General features: G+C 35.3%; 1 protein-coding gene across 8 annotated transcripts in view; it reads left to right on the top strand.

Annotated features, from left to right (window-relative positions):
- The window catches only part of ANKS1B (ankyrin repeat and sterile alpha motif domain containing 1B), a 444,131-nt gene that overhangs the window by 103,460 nt on the left and 319,139 nt on the right, over window positions 1–21,532 (top strand). For 7 of the 8 annotated variants that reach the window (XM_035336443.1, XM_035336434.1, XM_035336452.1 and 4 more), the window contains one exon: window positions 3,280–3,420. In XM_035336443.1, coding sequence (XP_035192334.1) covers window positions 3,280–3,420 — 141 coding nt within the window. Of the gene's footprint in view, window positions 1–1,622; window positions 1,665–3,279; window positions 3,421–21,532 lie in introns of those variants that run through there. The other variant, XM_035336488.1, reaches the window with a different exon arrangement.

Raw genomic sequence — 21,532 nt, forward strand, 5'->3', positions numbered from 1 at the left:
TTTTTTTTTTTTTTTTTTTTTTTTTTTTTTTTTTTTTTTTGCTTCTGAGAAGTGGGCATAAATAACCTCAATTTCACTAAACCTCTCCCCACAGGGCTATTTCAAGGCTTCCCAGCAGCACACACAAAATTAGATTTTCATGTCCAAAGGATCTCTGAGGAGGCAAAATTAAATTTACAACATAACAGAAAAACGAGGGAGTTCTGAGAAAGGAATGATGGCTGGGAGAGGATAGTAGAAAACTGGGTGGTCTGGATTGAGGGTTTTATGGGCTTGTGTGACAGTCTGAGGTCTGTGGATGGATTATAGATCTTTCTGTATCTCATATGCCTCCCCCAGGTGTCTCCATCTCCCTAGTGTATACAAACCCAGTCTATTGCATTTGGGGGACTTCTGACTTCCCTTTCTCTCCATTAACTCCTTCCCTTCTTTGCAAATGCAACTGTCTTTCCCTACCAAGCCCTTTTTGCCTGTTGTCTGGGAAGAATGGGGCTTCTAGCAGCAGGGATGGGCGAGAAAGGTGATAGTGGTAACTGTTTTTTGGGCCTTCATATACATTTGTCCTAATGCTTCCTTTGTAGTGCTTTACCTCTAGCAGAAATCTGGGAAAGAAGAAGACAGAAAACAGTCATTCAGTATACAAAGAGCCATCCTTACTCTTCAGTTCTCTTTAATTTAGCTAGTATCATGTCATAACCCGAATTGTCTCGTGGCATCAGAGTACTAGTCAATGTATTCCAAACATCTCTAATGAATTTGGACATCTGCTTCATTTTTTTTTTTAATGGCCAGGAGATCTGACTACATAATATTTCCCACTTCTCATCCATATTGACAGCATTAATTTCAATTTCTGTGATCACCCTTCTTTCTCTATGTATGGCATCAATGTAAATAATACAACTCTCACTCATTCTACTTGTTTAATTTTTGTTGCTCAATAATATTTTTGCTATAATGATTTTCTACTGTTTCTGTAATAGCTTAAAACTCATATGTTCTCCCTTGAATGATTCAAAAGTAATGAATTTCATTATTCATCCTCCTTTTATTGTGTTAAGAAATATCTCTGATTTTGTGTCTATTTTTTGCCTTTTGAAAAATGAATTGAGTATAATTTTTTCTGTGTCCTTTGTCTTTATCCACTTATATTAGCTTTTAAGATGTGTGTTACAGGCTTTCCTGTACCTAGCACTGCTGCAGTTCTTTGCTTTTTGCTCCAGGGGGCAAGAAGCACTTTATTCTGTGATCCAGCAATTCTGAGATTTAAAATACAAACATAGGGCAAACACCATGGAAGATGGCATCATAAATAGATGGGAAAGACTCATAGTCTGCTTCCTTTGTCTATGCAAATGCAGAGCAGTAACAGTCCTTCACGACCGACACAGCGCAGAGTTAACCCAATCCTTTTAATAGTCCCTGTAAGAATACTGGTTGCTACGGCAACACATTCTGTGGTACCACTTGACTGTCAAAATAACCTCATGAAATATCATGCTAAGAATGGTTTAGAAATTGACTTTTAAAATAAGAAGTAAATAAATCCACCTAACTTTAGAAGATATGGCTAGATTCGAGAAGTCTGCAACAAGGGAACAACCATTTCCTAAGTGAGGGGAATCAAACTAGTGGGGATGGATGTGTCATGTTTCTCATCCATGGTAAGTGAGCTGGCATAGAGTTTAGAAATATTTATTCTTCTTGAGGTAACGGTATACCGACCACATATGTGTATAAGATGTTAGCACAGGAGTCAAAGGTTAAGTGGCCCTCAGATGTTATACAGTTTTATAGTATTTGCTTTTGCAGTGCCTTTGCTTCAATTACTCATTCATATCCATCAGCTTGTATTCATCTTCAGAACTGCTGTTGTTTCTGCTCTTCCCTTCCCCCCTACATTTCCTTCACCTCTACATGCCCTTTCTTGCAGCATACTCCACACTCCACATAATTCTATATTCTATCTATATTCTATTGACTAAAATAATCTGCAGTTGTTGTGTTTTTTATTTTTTTTTATTTTTTATTTTTATTTTTTTTACACATGGGCCTCATAACAGTGCTTTAGAGCCTATGTTACCACCATAGATTAATAGATGTGGTCTCGGACAGCATTATGTTGGTCAGACGAAAATCCAGCCACTTCTGGAAGCTTGTTTAAGATAAGCATGCATTCTTAGAGATAGACCTTGGCATCTGAATATCAGGTAGGCTGCACAAACAAATGTCAAGCAGGCTGGAACAGATATTGCAAATTCTAATTTAAATATAAACAAAATTATTGTCTGTGGCATAAAATTCAGTTGTGAGTAAAACTTGAAATTTTTTATTGTCATGATTTTTTTAACATGAGATTTAAAAAATATTTTTTAATTGGTTTAACTTTCCTCCTTTTTCTCCTGAAATCAACAGAAGTTGCTATTGTGATTCATTTAGTTGGAGTGAACTATCCTGTGTAACAAAATAACATAAATAAATGGGAAGTGCCCACTTTTTCTGCTTCTGGCTGTCATTAGAAAGACAGAATACCAGTTTAAGCAAAAGCTAGCATTATTCCTTTCTAACTGAGGCCAATACAGGAACCTTAACACTCACAACTTAATAGCATTTTCCAGTACCTTTCAGCCCTTCTAGTCAGTGAAAAAATACATTTTCAAATATATATATATATTTGCCAACATAATAAGCTAATGTGTCTGCTATTGGTAAATGTCAGAAAAAAAGAAAAGAAAATGAAAAATAAAAAGAAAGAAACCTCATTACTTTGACTGAATTTAACTTTTTTTTTTTTTTTTTTTTTTTTTCTCCTGAAAAAACCTTGGACTTATCCATGCAAATGTTTTTGTCTTCTGAACACAACAGATGACTGTTGAAGCAAGATCCTCTCACCTATTATTTCCTTCTAGCAGATAGTAATTTTTTTTTAAATGTTAGTTTTTATTCTCTCCAGGCTGTCCTCAACTTAATTTTAATTTAAAATGAAGTAGAAATTGCCAATTACCTGATAATGAAGAAAATAAATACACATTTTAAATGTATATTATTATATTCACTCATATTTAAAGTATAATTGCAGGGAGCTCAACACACACCTTCTTGTGAAAGTGTGATTTTCATACAACAAAATAATGATTGAGTAATTGCTATGTATTAAAATAGGAGGTTATCTTTTGACATTTATAAATGGGAATCTTTTAAGCTCATTTCATTAAGTAAAATGGTTCTTTGCAATGTATCACTATGTTTAATTTGAAAGTACTCTTTCTTTATGCACAGAGGCCTGCTTCAACATGTTTATCAACAAGAGAGGAAGAAGAAGACGATGCAGGTGAAAACACTTGTGGTCCTTCAGGTATATGGGAAGCACTGACACCTTGTAATGGATGCAGAAACCTCGGATTTCCCATGCTTGCACAGGTATATGTTTACCTTTTCATTCTAAAGCTTAATAACTACAGAACAACTGCTTAATCTCTTTTGTACCTTATCTCTTACATTCATTTATAGACTTGCTTTATTCACTTCAAAATTGTTGCCTTCAGTCTTCATTTTAACCTTAAAATCCAGTTTTAAAATGAAATGTTGAGTTTCAATTTTCCTGTTGTAACACTTATGCAGCTGAGTTTAATACTGATACAGTTTGATGTTTATTACTCTCCTTTTAGACAGTTTTTATGTTGTATAGCTTTCTCTTATGATTGAACTGGGAAAGACGTTTTGCAGTCCACAGTTTCCTTTGGGATAAACACTCTATTTTTGACCAGCTTCTAATTAATATAATGATATCTCAGCTACTTTCTTTATAGAATTAATTAAGGTCATCATGCATAGCTCTACTGATGTAAGAATATAGCCTAAGTCTTCTCTTTGAAGATTATGTAAGTTAAAAAAAAAAGTCTGCTATCATTTTTGAATGCTCATGATATTACAGAGGAGAATAAATAAAAATGGGCAATATACTTGGGTCTAAGTCTCAACAGCTCAGAGTCGACCAGTTTGCAGTATCCACCAATGCATGCCAACAGCTGTGTCCTAAACAAATGGTATTGTACTGCTACAGAACAGGATGATGCTTATGGCTGCTTCTGGGTCTCCCTTCTTCTCTCCCTCTGCTATAGTTTAGCACTCTAATTTCTGTTACATCTTTCCTGAGCTTTTCTTGTAGCATTGAATGGAGGCCTGCCAAACTTCTGTTTAGAAATGTCTGTTTTTTCAGTTGCATCCTTACTTGGCACTACATTTAAAGAACTTTGTCAGATTCTTGTGTACAAGATTGGAATTACATATCCTGTCTCACCACACTTTATACACTGTTGCTTTCATACCATGACTGTACTTTTTATTCCCCTTAGTCTCATGAGACTTGCACCTGTTTGAAGTCAATGCTAAAGCTTCCACTGCAGTCAATGGAAACAGGATATGACAACTAATGTACTTGAATAACAATGAGCACTGCCCTATCTTTTTATAAGCAGTTTTTGTACTCCTTTCTGTTTTCAGTAGCTGTTTTCTACTTCAAACTATCTGTCATTTTAGACATTTGGCAAGGTAAAGAGCTATTGGAGTTATCCTGATTATCAATAGGAGCCCAGTAATTACTAATTCCTTATTTTGAAGAATTTGTTTCAAGAAAATATTTCTTAAATGAAACTTTTCTTCTCCAAGTATGTATTAGCTATGTTATAATTATTGTTAAACTTTCTGTGATTAACATGTGTGCCTTTTTGGAGTGATTTCCTGATTTTAAAGAACATTTTGTTTTCCTAATATAGATGTATATTTGATATATTTAAATAGTGTTATAGAATTGAGGAATGCATTTGAAAAATAGAATAAAGTTAGCTTGGTTGGCTCTTTCCTTTTCATAAACAGAGATTAATTTCAAGAAGGATGTATATTATAAGATAGTCACTGCTGAATTAGTTTGATTCTTTTTATTTAACTTTTAAATTCAACTTCACAATAACTTTCTTGCTCTGAGAACTAACAACATTTTTAATTATGGATACAAAAAAGAGTATATTTAATCTCTGTTCTTTCATGAAATGACATACTTTGTTTCTAGCTCATTTCTCTCCATAAGAATTGAAGATGGAAATACTATTTTTTATTATTATTTGATTTTCTTATGCAGGAAAGGATAGAAGATAACTAGTGAGAAGCCTCAAAATTACAAGCCAGTGAATTCAGTTGAAAAGGTGTTACCAACACTGTGTGCATTTTTCTAGACTATTCAGTGGGATCTTCTGCATTTAATTCAGAATGCAGCAGAGAGTATCATGTTCAAAGGGATCAAGAACACAAACTTTTTATTTCAGTGTTTATAAGAGGACCAACATGTTGAATTAGCCTGAAAATAATATGATGAAAAAAAAACTACAACAGTATGTTTTAGGTAAAAGTACAAAAATATATTTTTGATACTCAGGTCAGGACACTACCATGTCAAAAAAATGCAGACTCTATCATGAAGAAACAATTAAAAAAAACATAATTGGCTGTATGTCTTCAAATCCATACTTAGGAGCACTAAATAGTCAAAAGGCCCTGTGAATTACTCTACAAGTTCATTTTTCCAGTTTTCTTCCAGTTAAAAATAGATTTTGCAGTTATGTAATTACACTGTATTTGTACATTGAAGGAGACCAAACATGAAATTGATCTTTGGTTTGTAAAATGGTAAAATGAATGTGAATTTTAGGTGAGATTATGACAGTATCCATCTATGACCTTATGAGTTAACAGTATTCAGTATGCCAAATAGAAGAACAGTTATCTCCTTGACATTTGAGATCAAATATCTCCTTGATTTCTTTAAGGTTCTTATGAAAAAAGGCATGGTTGAAGATATGACATACGGTGTGTAATTTCTGCCTGTACAGTGCTGAGAAGTGTCATTTTAAAAAGGGCTATTAGAGAAAGTTCCGTGTAAATTGTTTTAAAACCTAACATAATAGTAATACAGGTATTCTCAGAAGTGGCATAAGCACCTCTCTTTTGCAGTCTTACAATTGGTAAATTTCTGGAAGAGAATGATGGAAAATCTTTACATCTTGTAAAAATTTCAGTGTTTTAGAAATTCCTCAATTCCACATCAGAATGGAGTTGACAAACAGCTTCATCCATCCCCAAAATAATCAAAAGCCAGACAGCAAGGATACCCAGCTGGATTTTGGGAGTCTGAAATTTAAATGCCTCTTCTTATTTTATCAGGCTGTGAATTCCACTTGTAGTTTATGATTTATGTTATTGTGTGGCTACAGTTTTTTTTTTTTTTTTTCTCTAAAATTAATCTTTCTCTTTGAACAGAAATTACATCCTTGGTAAAATTGTTACGTGCATTTTTGTGAAAATATTGATTTCCACAAATGGGTATTTTATATCTGAAAGAACCTTTCTTAGGAAATTCCAGATTATATATTCTCTGTCAGTCAGTACAAAAGAAAATCCCTTGTTCAACCTACATAATTGAGTAACTATCTTCCGCAGATTCAGAAATTTCAAATAATCTTAAATATAAGCAAATAGAATAAAAACAACTTTGACAATGTTAAAACATGTAAACCTCCACTCTAAAATTCTAGCATTCCGGGCTTTGTTGGAAGCATTTTACTTTGCAGTGAAACAGCTGTTAAACTGAAACTAAACTTTTATAAGTGGTATGATAGTATTAACACCTCTTCCATGGATCTCCGGTTCTTGTAAAGTCTTTCTGCAGTAACTGCCAAGATTTTTAACGCTTTTTATGTTTGCGTGTCTTAACCAACATATAAATATGAAACTAATGAACATTTCCTCCCATCCAAGAGCTGGAATAAAAGAATATATTTCCTATACAGTTTTCTCTCAGACTAGCAACAGAAGTAGGGGCTATGTGACAAGGTATAACATTTACCTGGAGAGATCTCACTATGCTCTAGGTGAATACTGGAAAGAAAACTGAGATATGATCCTTAAAAAATAGTTTTGAGCAGTGCCTGATAATCATATAAAAGCTGGAAGCAATGTTTTGACATTGTTACAGGAAGGATCACAAAATTCTACGGAAGGCAGTGTGCTTCTATTTAGATACTGTATTTCTATCTAGATAGTTCACAAGTGTTCAATGACATTTTGGTCTATATTTATTGTAAACTAACATTCAGAAAAAGACCATAAAAGAACTTGGAGGTGTGCTGAGGTAAAAGAGCTGGGCCTAAACTCTACCCTAGCCCAAGCAAAGCCTGTATTTTGTTGGACGTGCACAGATGAGCTATACCAAGTTCTACCCCTTAACAGAGAAACATTCAGTGCACACTAGTGCACTGAAAAAAGACAAAATGGCACAAAAACATCAGCTTCGTATGACTGGAATACACTGCTCTATTCAGTATGGGTATGTTGTTGGGGTGCACTGAGGTCTGGTGACTCCGTGGGGGTCTGAGTGCCAAGGAACCCCATGGGGTCCTCAGGTAGCAGGGCTGGTCCTTGCCAGGCCTCACCACCTTAACCCAGTGAGGGAGCGGGACAAGCTGAGGGGCATCTAGGGGTGGCCCTAAGGCAAGCACAACCAACAAGTTTAGAGTGCTGAGGCAGGTCTGAGAAGCCAGAAGATCAATCTGTATGTTGGGGTCAGGATCAGGTCTCACGAGGTTGATCAGGAACCATGGCCAGATCATGGTGATGAGGCAGGTCTGAAGTTTAGCTGAGAAGTCAGTCTGCAAGTTGGAGTCCAGATCAATGGTGTTGTTGGGCAGACACAGACGTGGCACAGCTGTGGCAAAATTAGAGACTGGCACTCCTGCAGCTTTTCTGAGACAGGAACTGAGGGCCGATCTCAATGGGGCTCCTGGGCCCATGGGCTCAGGTATGGGAAAGGGCCCCGGATGAGACTGTTCAGGGACAGTAAGGCCAATTGGTGCACTCAGGTCTGTGACAGATACTGATGAAACAGATAAAATACATAATTTAGAAGCTGAAATGTGGTTGTTATTTGGCCTGTTATAGCAGAAAAGAAGTGTAAGACCAAGAAGGTACTCCTACTGATGTACTAGATTGTTTTCCATGCACTTCATATATAGGTTCTCTATGTAAGTGTGTAAACATATTTCATCTGCTTTTATAGGTGCATGTCTTGGTTATTATTGGTACAGACAGAGTACTCCACCACAGGATCTTTTCTCGAATACTCCCAATGCTGTGTGCTGAAAAAGCCGATAGGATTTGTGAAAAACTGTGTTTGTGTGTCTTTGTAATGGTGTTATTATGCGGTACCAAAGTACAGGGACAACACTGGTGGGTACCGGGCTATGAAAAATGCTAAATATTAGTGTACTGGCTCTCATTCTTACCTTGTGGTGAAGGCAGTACCTTACCTTCTACAATCTCATTATATTTATATGTGAAATAGCTGTTAAACTGCCCAGATATGGAGGTAAAGGTACTGCAATAGCTTAGCTGTTTTTCCCATAAAGTATTCGTATGACAGTAACTTAAAATATTGAGCAAAGGATAGCTCCTCTCACTGGAACATAGGTTTTGGGAAAGTAGTAGGAAGCAATTTGAACAGTTTGGCAAGGACATTTAATCAATTTATTAATTGGTTAAAGGGTGCAAGGTAAGGGAGTGGTAAGAAATATATTAAGTATATGTAGAGAATTCTTTATTTCCAGTAATAGAATTATTTCTTGGTCTTAATCTTCTATTATGTGGTGTAGGTTAGTTTACTATTCAGCTCCTAATATGTTTGTTTTACAAATTCTGTCAGTATCCACATACATATTTACCCACATTTTCTTTGGAATAATACATCAGACCCCAAATGTATTAAATTCTGTGGTTTCCATTCCATTTCCTCTTTTTATGGATAGTGTATTCTGCTTATTTCTCTGCTAAGCAACAGAACTTGTTAGGGCTTGATGTACAGAGATAAATACAGGGATGTCTGGAGTGTCAGAGAGATGGGTGGTACAAAGTCCTGTGTAAGCACACCAATAATATCAGTTTAAAGCAAGTGGTCTGCACACCTTAATCTTGACAGCCATGCCAGCATTTTTTCCTAATTGTGGTATAAAATAATTGTGGGATTAAGTAGGTTTAGCTACGTCCCATTTAGGAAGCTGCTGGATTAGTTTGACTGCACTTTGTCTTGAATTAAATGTTGTATGTATAACTTTAAAACCCTGAGAGTTATTCCCTGTGTTTGACATGACAGCCAGCCAGGAACACCACATGTGTCTAACTATTACAACATAAAAGTAATATCAGTAAAGAGAGTAATGCAGATGCTATGGGAAAAAAAAAAAAAAGAAAAAAAAAAGCTTTGATTTAAGAGCCTTAAACATAAATCATACTACCAGTTACCAGAAGTATGGCTATTTACAATGAACATACAGATGAGGAAAGTTTAAAGAAGGACTGAATTGCTAGCTTAAGGTCAGATTTTCACCTTTTTAGTAGCAATGAACTTCTGAGAAACCTCCACATTTACGTTTAAGTAAATGATCTACATACTCTTCTTACACAACTCCTAAATTGCTAGAAGTAAGAACTCTAGCAACTTTGTCCCAGGTTTTTCCTGTGGAAGTAAACTTTCCACATTTGGAAGGAGGGAAGAGAAAGTAGACTCTAGACTACATTTCTAGATGGTAAAATATAATACTGTTTCAGTGTAGGCTATGATAGGAATACTTAGAGTTTGGAGTTTGATGCATTAGTTAATAGGATTGTGTATTTCATGTCCTACTTCAGAAGATTATTACATCTGTCTGTACTTCTTTTTATTGTCATTTCAAAAAGTTGTTTCTAATGGAGAGGAATTTATATTGGCAAATGGCGTAATTTTCCTACATCATATGTATTTCCGTGGTAAAAGCAGTTTAAAGTTGATTCTACAGAAAGCCTGGCAATAACAATTATTATGTTACAATTATGTTTACAATCTGAAAGACAGTTCTGGATATATAAGAGATGAACAAGGAAATTAGGCAAGAAGCTAACTGAGTTTTCACATAGATATCAAATCAATTCCTAAAAAATCTCTATACTGATCAGTCTAGAGAGAGACAGCATGAATCCATGTTGTCTCTTTTTGGAGAATAATAATATTGTGAGATGTAATAGGTATTATGTATTTTCATTTTGTTCATCTAACTTGAACTTATTCTATTTTCAGCTGCCTCTAAAAATTTTCATAGATTTTAAACTCAGTGCAAGTATTCCAGTTACTTTTTGAATGCTGAAGTACAGAGGAGGGACTATAGAAAAGGGATTATTTCTTCTTTGCTATTTAATAAGATAAAACTAAAGAGCATTTTTTCAAATAAACACTCTTGACTAAAGTATTTGAACAAGTTGTACCCAAGAAGTTGCGTCATCCTTCACTTCCCTAACAACTTTCTCTCTCAGTACGTTCAGTGGAAGAACATTTCAAATTAGGCTGGTAAGTAAACAGATTAGACTAATATTTCTGATGTTGAAGTTCACCAAAATTAGAAATACAAAGCCATGTACATTAATCTAATTTATATGTTACAGAGCAGGAAATTTGTTATCTTCTTTGCTGATGCACTAATTTGATAAGTTATGATAAGAATGATGTAGAGACTGAGTTATCTTCCCGGGACCACCATTAGCCAGGAACACTGGCATACATGAAACAGGCTGTCCTGGTTCTGTCCTCTGCCAGCCAGACTACAATTGTTAGATAACAATCTATAATATTTTCATATAGTTTCTAACATTTAGTGATTACATTTCCTAATTTAGTACATTAAATGGTGAGTTTATTTAAATTGGGTTGATGTGGAAAGATGTATTACTGTTAAAAAATATATTTCTGTTAAACTCTTGCTTTACATTGTTGTCTCTTTGGAGGAAGCTGAAGTTATATTACTAATTTCAGGAACATGCCACCATGCCACCCACACAATGAAGCAGCTACAGAAAAGTGCAGTATGTATTCTGCCTAGAAAGAATCAGCAGGTGATGATTATACCCTGCTGAACAGTGATGGGAAATAAGTATATTGGAAAAATTGCAGCTTATTTTAGTGCTATGCTACATTTTCTGATTGTTTTAAGGGATGAAGCTGAGCATTTTGTTCTTGTATGTAATATGTAAATTAATTTCCAATGTAAATGTAAATTTCCAGTTGCTGATGACTTCAGATGTCTTTGTGGCATATGCATTTTTACTGAACTAGTAGCACAATCTAGACACCACTACACAGGTATGTAACATAACCAGAAATGTTGTAATCTATTAATTCTTGGATACTTTCAGAATGGAAAATGTCTAAAACAATCTGAGCAAGTGGTTAATATTGCTTTGACAAGGAGTTTGGATAACTTCCAGGGTTCTCTTCTATGTTATTATATGTAAACATCTACATCCTGTAATTCTATATAAAATTCTAGTCATGTGACCTGAAATGAGCTCAGTATTTGAAAAATTTAGGAATGAGTCACTTTTTTTTTTTTTTTTTTTTTTTTCCAGTTTGTAAATTACTGTTTGTCAAAGATTGGTAATCCCTGACCAGCACTGAGTTAATCTGGGCACTGTTGGTTTGTGCTTGTTGGCTCTTGGTATGATAATAAAAATAATTAAAAAAAAAATAATGGGCTGAGACAGAGAAAGAGAGAGGTCAAACAACACTGGAAGTGTTAATATATGTCAGATATCAGTATTGCTAAGTATTGCTAATCATACTGGTTTTCAAGATGGACGTAATAACTGTTAATATTCACATTCATGTACAAATTAATGTTAAGTGGTACACTGTCATGGCAAATGTACACTGTGCCACAAAACTAAAATGTGGCACAGTGACGGACTAGGGAGATCTTAAACAGAGTAAATATAGCACATGTTGTTACTCTGTGGTTAGCAATTTAGTGGTAACCACAGGATACACTTTCAGGGAATTTTTGCTTTCAGTATTGTTTGAAAAATTAAGGGAAAATGGAAGAAAAACTCAGTTTCAATCACACAGCAAATGGATAGTGATAATGCATAATAGTTTTGTACATGCAAGAAGTTCAACTTTATATTAAAAACTTAATGTTAGACCTTCAGCCACATAGTTGAAATATTAAAGCAGTCCATTGAAACTTGAAAACTTAGGAGTTCCAGTTTAGTCTGACCAAATTGGGTTTACAGGTTAGTGTTACTTTCTATGGAATAAAACCCATGATAGATACTTTGTATTTGTTGTTTCTATAATAATAACAGGAAGAAAAGACTTTATGAACAAAGAGATGGGTATTTAAGGTACCTGGGTGCCACCAGTACTTAAGACTGTCCAAAGGCTGTTCAAAAGCACTTGAAATTTTACAACTTTTTTTATGAGCCTGGATTTTTTATTTTGCTAGTGTACAAATGTATTTGACAACTGTTGGCAAGATAATACTGGAAATTGAAAGGGCTTTATTTATTTATTTATTTATTTTCTTCAGGAGTTTTTAGTTTTTAGTAGTAAGGAGATTCATGGCTTTGCAGAACAGTGAGAGTAAGTCCCTAGAGAAGTCTCTAAAATTGATAGAACCTGATTTCTTTCTGAAGAAGAGACCTGACTGACAATTGAGCATTTAAAAAGAACAATTTTCTAGTCTGTTATTGGGAATCCCCTCCTCTTGTACAAAAGAGATTGTGCTTTGGTTTAATGTCATGTCTGACTGTTGTATTTCACTGAAAACTGTTTCTATTATCAATACCTATTATACTGAGGCTGAAAGTGAGATAAACCCTGATTCAACAAATTACTTAAGCCTATTAAGCATAAACATTAATTTGCTTAATCCCATTTGGGCTTCCATACATCCAGAACTTTATCAGGAGATATGTATTCGCAAAAATCCAAACCCTGTTTAAGGCTAAGAGTTCTCAATGATGTCAAACTCATTCTGATGAATTTTTCCACTATTGATAATTCATAATTAATATAAAATCATGAACTGGAAGTCAAAGAAAATGAAGTTAAGGATAGTCCTTGCTTGAGACATAAAATGGAAATATAGAATATCCCGAGTTGGAAGGAACCCATAAGGATCATAAAGTCCAACTTCTGGCACCGCACAGGTCTACCCAAAAGTTTAGACCATGTGACTAAGTGCACAGTCCAATCTCTTCTTGAATTCAGACAGGCTCGGTGAAGTGGCTACTTCACTGGGGAGCCTGTTCCAGTGCACAGCCGCCCTCTCGGTGAAGAACCTCCTCCTGACATCGAGCCTAAACTTCCCCTGCCTCAGCTTAACCCTGTTCCTGTGGGTCCTATCACTGGTGTTTATGGAGAAAAGGTCTCCTGCCTCTCCACTCCCCCTTGCGAGGAAGTTGTAGACCGCGATGAGGTCCCCCCTCAGCCTCCTCTTCTCTAGGCTGAACAGGCCCATTGACCTCAGCTGCTCCTCATAATTCTTCCCCTCTAGGTCCTTCACCATCTTTGTAGCCCTCCTCTGGACACTCTCCAACAGTTTCTCATCCTTTTTGTACTGTGGTGCCCAGAACTGCACACAGTGCTAGAGGTGAGGCTGCACCAGTGCAGAGTAGAGCAGGAAAATCACTTCCCTTGATGGACTAGCAATGCCATGCTTGATGCATCCCAGGATACGGTTGGCCCTCCTGGCTGCCAGGGCACACTGCTGGCTCATACTCAACTTGCTGTCAACCACGACCCCCACATCCCACTCTGTGGGGCTTCTCTCTCGCGCCTTGTCGCCCAGTCTGTACGTATAGCCAGGGTTGCCCTGTCCCACGTGCAGCACCCGGCACTTGCTTTTGTTAAACTTCATGTGGTTGGTGATCGCCCAGCTCTCTAACCTGTCCAGATCTCTCTGCAAGGCCTTTCCACCCTCATCCGAGTCCACACTCCTCCAAGTTTGGTGTCGTCGGCAAATTTGCTCAAAACACCTTTTAGTCCTACATCCAAATAATTTGTAAAAACATTGAAGAGGACTGGCCCTAAAATGGAGCCTTGAGAGACCTCACTAGTGACCATCTGCCAGCCTGATGTGGCCCCATTTACCACAACCCTTTGAGCCCTGCCCGTCAGCCAATTGCTCACCCATTGTATGATGTTTTTTTCTAGTTGTATGCTGGACATTTTGTCCAGTAGGATTCTATGGGAAACCATGTCAAAAGCCTTGCGGAAGTCCAAAAAGATCACATCAGCTGGTTTCCCTTGGTAAACTAGCCAGGTGATCTTATCATAACAGGAAATCAAATTTGTTTGGCAGGACCTACCCTTCATGAACCCATGTTGGCTGGGACCAATGACTGCATTGTCCCCCAGGTGCGCTTCAATAACTTCAAGAATCATCTTCTCCATAATTTTACCAGGCACTGATGTGAGACTGACAATTCTGTAATTGCTTGGGTCTTCTTTTTGACCCTTCTTGAAAATTGTCACAACATTTGCCAGCTTCCAGTCTACCAAGACCTCTCCAGATTCCCAAGGTCGTTGAAAAATAATTGAGACAGGTCCCGCAATGACGTCAGCCAGCTCTTTAAGCACCCTGGGATGAATATGTAAGACTACAAGACTACATTGTTGTATCTTTTCATGATAAGGTATTTTGACTTTGCTTACTTATAGAAAACATGGTCTGCCAATTCTAGTTAAATAAATCTTTTGACTTTAAGGCCTCTACAGAAAGACAATTCAGATAGGAAATGAGGAATTTAATTTTTTATGTTTTTCTACCTAGAATGCTAGTAATCGTTCATATTGCTGTAAAATGCAAATGCTCTGTTCACATTTCAGAAACAATAAGCAGTTCTGATACATAAAATCTTATTGTAATAAATAGAAATAACAGTAACACTTATAATAATAATGTAGACAATAGTTGTTTTTCCTTGGAGAATTTTTTTAAAAAACAAACAAGCAAACAAACAAAAAATTCTAAATGCTTCTCCCTATAACCAGAACAATCCACTAGGCATTTTGCAGAGCTTTTCAGCATGAAGGATGTAAATGTGAAGACAATGACGTAAATTAATAACTCGACAGTAACAAGTTGACTATACAATTTCCAAGGTGGCTTTAATTTTATTACATCTCAATTTTTGATTCACAAAAAAATATATTGTGAAAAAGAAAAAAAAAAAAAAAGCTCTTTAGGCAATGTTAACTCCTATTTAATTCTTAACTTTGAATGTAGCATAACATTCATAACTCTCAGTGCTCTAGACTTCCTAATTCTCTAAGTACTACAGGCCACTAGCTTCCTCCCTAGTCAGCCTCTATGTCTGACAGATGCACAGATGCTGAAGTTCTATATACTCACAAGGCTTTCTGAAGAGATTGTTGTAATCCACTTGTATGTGGAGAGGTGCATAAATTCTGATTCATTCAGATTGGTTTCAGAGAGTTCTTGGTTTTGCATTGTGATGAATAAATATTGACTGCTGAAAGTTCATTCAGAAGCCCATCTGGGTTGTTGGGGTCTCTGTATCAATGCGAAAATGTAGACATCTCTGATTGATTCAATTCATTTCAACTGATTGCTCTTTTCTGTTGAACAGGAAGCCATTGGAAGCCAGCCAGTGTAAGACATGGAGTAGAGGGTTGTGTTTGACTGCATGACAAGCCTTAGAGCTGAATTTGTGTCCAAATTAAACACTGGAGCACTTACAGAAGGTGCACAACTGACAAAGCAGAAGGTCTGCCTGTGCTCCTTTCTGCCCACTTCTAAAGTGGGCAGATTAGTGTACCTTTTTTTTTTTTTTTTTTTTTTTTCCTGACTGTAATAATGTGCAGTGTAAGTGGCTAGGATCTCATTTTCAATCTGATTCAGGTGTTTAAGAGTCAGAAAGAGGAATCCACTGCCAAGTGTTTCCTGTTCCCAGCTTTAGGGTATTCCACATTGCATGCAGGCTTTTTGTTTTGTAGATTTCTTCTGACCAAATCTGTTTCCTCATCATAAAAGGATGGAAAGTATATATTAACTTCAAGCAGTTACATTGCTATTTTGATGTTTACTCGTTTTTTGAAGTATGAGAAACTTAGTTGAATCACAGCCTGAAAAAATAGAATCAATAAGCAAAGAGTTTTGTATACTTTTTAGCATTTTGTTGGTGTGAAACACTGACATAGTAATTTGTTCACATATGAAGGACAATTGCACAGCATTAAAGGAGAATATCTACAGTGAAAGCTGGTGTGACTGCAAGTCTGGGTCAAGATTCCTGCATACTGACCAAATAAATGTCTAATTCTGTGTTAGCTTTTTTGAAACAGGAATCTTGCTATGAAACTATAGAAAGTTTTCTAAGTTCAAATTTAATTGAAAATGCAACATCATTTCCCTTATAATCGTTATTCACCTCATTTTTTATAATTTCAATATTTTCAGTTTCCATTGTTCAATAAATAAGGGTATTTGCAATAGAATGTATCTCCTTCATTGATGTGTATTGAAATAGTTAAATATGTTGATATATAGCTCTTATATTTCAGTCTTAGTCAATTGAGTTCAGTCCTCATAGAATTTCTGAATATGTAGATAATATGAAAAGATAGCACTAGACCATGGAACTTGTATTTGTAAATAGCCATGTTATAAATGGCACTTTTTTTTTTCTTTCTTTTTTTTTTTTTTTTTTTTGGCACATTCCTGGCCAGGAAACTGCATAGATCACAGAGTCCCATTGAGTTCTGAACTACAGTTCTGAATGGGAAAATACTGGGTTCTTTGAAACAATATTGTACTAAAATTTGTCTACTACAATGGTGTACGTTTCTCATTCTGTTTTAATGCCATAACTTATTTTCCATTTTTTAAATACTGATTCTAACTTACAGTATGAATATTTCCCTCTGAATATTTCTTATTGTTAGATTCCATTTTCACACTGCTGAAAAGTATGCACTAAAAATACCATACTTAATGTAGACACTTGAAGACTGTTTTGTTCTATTTAATTAGGAAGTGTGTGCCATACTTTTCACGCCTCCTGGGACCTTTAAAGAGAAATTTCAGAATATTCTTCTCTCATTGATTTTGTATCTCATTTTCTCCTCAGCTTTGTAGCAGATAAAGGTATTATTCATAACAAAGTTGTTATTTTTTTGATTATATGTCTTTCGATAACTTTAATATTCAGAAAAGCATTTTCTCATCCTTTCTACTTTATGGTGGGAGCTTGTGTAGGAGGAGTTTCTTCCAAGAGGCTTGGCTTACACTATTGCAATAATAACTTTTATACCAAACATAGTTATATTTTTAAATCTTCATATCAAATTGGAAAAGTTTTAAATGTGAGATACTCCTGTTCCTGAAATACAAAATGTTTTTTTGTATCTTATACTAAATACATTTTGCATGGCATCAGATCATTGGTGTCTATTGTGCAAATTTGTGAAGTATTTACATGACTTCTTAACAAGCTGCATGGGCAGATACAGAATATTTTCTGAAAATGGACAGATTATTACTAACTAATGCTGGTTTAGCATGCTGCATTGGTACAGCTTTGCAAGGAAAGTGCTGTCAATAATACTTCTCTTTACTGATATTATCTGCCCTGTAAGCAAGTCAGTTTGCTTTTCTAGGATTATTTTCTATTTTAGGTTAGTAGCAAAAATTGCCATTTTCACAGACAGCAAGGGGTAATAGATTTAAACTAAAAGAGAATAGGTTTAGATTAGATGTCAGGAAAAAATTCTTTACTCAGAGGGTGATGAGGCACTGGTACAAGTTGCCCAGAGATGTTGTAGATGCCCCGTCCCTGCAAGTGTTCAAGGCCAGGCTGGATGGGGCTTTGAGCAACCTGGTCTAGTGGGAGGTGTCCCTGCCCATGGCAGAGGGTTGGAACCAGGTGGTCCTTAAGGTCCCTTCCAACCCAAAGCATTCTATGATTCTATGATGTGTTTTACTTCCAGATCTTAGGTGTATTCAATTCCTCTGTCTCCTCTGTAGCAACCCCTTTATTCTTCATTTACTGGCACTGTTATCGATAGGAGTGAAACTATAAAATGTGAGGTAATACCAGCCTGTCTGTTTAACACAGAGTAAGAGAAGGGGATTTCATAACATTTTTGCTGCATTTTCTCTCCACTAAATGCTGAATCTGCTTCAGGGTTTTTCCGTATCTAATATTTTCTGTGGTATGGCTCTTATCATTTGAGAGATTATTTTCACTTTGTGTTTTCTGCTTCTACTGGAAACACGAGATTGGCAAATCTTAGAAAAGTTTTAGTAGGGTAGAAGACAAAATTTGCTGCAGAAATGCAAATTCAGAGAGCCCATGGATCTTTCATAGTGGAGGTGGAAGCATGAATGGTTCACTGTCTTGTGTCCCAAAGGCAGAACACTGAATTCTAATTCACTCTTTCTTCTCATACTTCACACCTAATCTTTCTCAGACATGTTCATAAACATTAACCCAAAAAGGAAAATATTTCTTTTATTGGCTTAGGGGAAAGTGATTTAATTTTGACTGTTTAAAAAAAAAATCATGTGGTGCTCATAATGAACCTGTCAGTTGTTGGTCACCTAGTATTGGGATCCCTGTATTTCAGGAGTCTACCACTTTTTCCGTAAAACTCTTATGACCCTTTTCTTATAAACAAAACAAAGCAAAAACCAACAAAAAACAATCTCTCTCTCCCTCTTTCTCTCTCTTTCTCTTTTTTTTTTTTTTTTTTTTTTTTTAAGTGAAGAGGTCTGATTATGTAATGATTATGTAATGAAATTCAGAGCCTGACAGAAGTACGTATGCATTTATCAGTGTCTAGGAAAGAGGAACACAGTTTCTTTCTTCTTGAGGCTTCAATATCAGAAGAACCTTCCCCCTACACTGCTGTGTGCTTTGAACTTTGAAACTTACCTCTTGAAACTGTGAAAGTCTGTGAAGCTTCTTCATTCTTCTTCTGATGCATCACTCCAGATCCTCATTTTCTAATGAGTTATTCTCTCACTTACTGGAGAAAGTGGTGTATGAAAATAAGATGTTTGTGTGGGCCTTCCTTCATATATAAAGTTCTGTCTTTGAAATGATATCCAAATACTATGACAGCCAATGATTAAATCAGTGCTTTTATTAATATACTTAGTAATGCATAAATATTCTATTCTTTTTTTTATCCTGATTTTTGTAAGTTTGCTGAAATTTGAACAACTTGCAGAGACTTAGTAATGCATAAATATTCTATTCTATTCTTATTTTTTTGGCATGATTTTTCTAAATTTACTGAAATTTGAGCTAACTGCTTGTTTGTGAGAGAGGGAGTTTAAAACCTAAGTATAAGAGCATAAGCAACTTGCAGAGAAGCATTGTTTCCATGGAGCCAAGGTTTCTACTTGTTTTATCTTTCTAGTATAATAGCCTTTGTTTTAAATAGGCATTTTCCTATTGCTTGATATTCAAGCAAGACATGTTTTTTTTGTTTAACTCTGTTCATGAAAACAGTGTTAAAATGGAAGGATATTTAACCTGGAAATTACTTTGTAGTTTGTAAATGCATTTTGTTCAGCTAAACTAAGAATCATTTATTAAACCAGTTACTGCATTATGTTAACATTGTCACACACAGGCATTAGTATTTGCATAAACCAGATTAGTTAGACTCAGTACATTCTTTCTCATAGTGAGTGATTTATTAGAGGAAGCATCTGCTCTTTTTCATGGCCTGAATATTGCATGCATGGGAAAACGTGCAGCATGACTACAACAATATAATGTCATTTGAAATTCTGAGTATCTGCCAGATAGAATTATGACAACTCTACTTAAGATATAGGGATATGCTCCTGCTGCTGAGATTAACAATGAATTCATTATGCTCACAATTTACCCCAATTTTAAAACATCTGTAATTTAGGCTACATTAGCTACTTATGTATTGTAAAACTTTGTGGGAACCTTCAGCTCTCAAGGATTGACATCTGCAGACTTTACATATGAAACGTTAGATTTTTAACAACACAATTGAAAAAGAGAGGATAAACCTACATTTGGGGTGCCATCTAAATAATGCTCTTTTTTTTTTTTCACAAAAAAATTGAAATAGCAGATCTAACTTTCTTGAATGGTTTCTGAAAAATTATGCATCATCTTTATTTTACATTTCTAATAATATATATGTACAAAAATCAAACCTCCCAATTCCTTTTTGTGTAAACATTATTATCAGCTCTGGGAATGACCTACTGAAACATTATCACTACTGCTGTTTCAGGTGCTGGACGGAAAGAGTTATTTTGGATAACTTTGGACATTTATTAGTCCTACAACAGCAAAGCCACAGTTTCAGAAGCTTGGTAAGAGGGTAGAAAGGAATGCTCTTTAGAAATCTTTATTATAAATATTTCATGCAGACCAGAGTAGATCCTCTGATGTCATTACCCTTAAATGAGATTATTGGGGATTTTCCAAAATTTGTAATATATCATGAAGTGAACCTTATTATCTGTTCTGTGGCAAATTACATATTCAAGTGTGTCTAGCTGTCATAACAATGAACATTCATCATAGTTTGACTCATGAAAAATGATTCTAATTACATGATACTATACAAATGGTTTGAGTTAAATTATTAGCAATAGATAAAAGAGATTTTACTAGCCATAAAATTACAGTAATATTAGTGCTTTGTTTCAGTGTAGATGCAGTCAAAATAAATATTTCACCATCTAATTGTGGTTTTGGGTTATGATGACAGAGGACATATTTCCAATTATTTTTTCTCAGTACATCATTGTAACATACTCCCACAGCATTGTTCAGATTCAGGCATTCTCCCCAACACCTTGCTGCATGTCAAAAAACTGTCCAGTTATCTTCAGTCAGTGATCAGAAGTCACTTCAGGACTTCTTTCTTGATTGAACTCTTGATTCCTCTCAGCAGCCTTTGGTGATTTATCAAGAACATTTCAGTGTGAAGTTTACCAATCAGACAACATTATATAACAATCTGTTTACAAGCATAGAGAAGTATGTTTGACACAAACACATGAATGTGGTAAATGCAATATTCATTCTTCATGCTCATGGTAATCATCAGCTTTGGGCTGGCAGTGCATTTAGAATCAATAACTCTTGAAAGACAAATTAATAGAAGTATCATAATGTTCTAAAGATAGGCTAGGCAGAATGTAGTCTACTGTGGTGGTTAGAATTTAGGCAGAATTTAAGGGTAAGAATTTAATGGCAGTTCACCATTGTCTATATAAATGAAAAAGACAGTTTCTAAAGGTGGCAGATGCATTGCATTCTTCCTTTGCACTTTTATTAGAATATTTCTCCTTTAAGGGTTATCCAAAAAAAAAAAAAAAAAAAAAAAAGGAAATCCTGCATATCATACTTATCTGTTTGCAGCAGTAATTATAGCCTTAGATTTTTCTTTAAAATCTGAATTATCCAACAACAAGGCCATTGAAACCACCTACTACTCATTCTCTTTCTAGGTCAGTGTCCTTAAATTATATTTTCAAGTATAAATATTTATATTTTCTAATAAAGTTCCTTAAGGCTAAAATAATTATTTCATCTAACCTTTGTGATTCTTTAGGTTTCTCACATAAGTTTTGATGACAGTTAGTGTTTAATG

This window comes from Oxyura jamaicensis, chromosome 1, assembly GCF_011077185.1.
Source record: "Oxyura jamaicensis isolate SHBP4307 breed ruddy duck chromosome 1, BPBGC_Ojam_1.0, whole genome shotgun sequence".
Lineage (NCBI taxonomy): Eukaryota > Metazoa > Chordata > Aves > Anseriformes > Anatidae > Oxyura > Oxyura jamaicensis.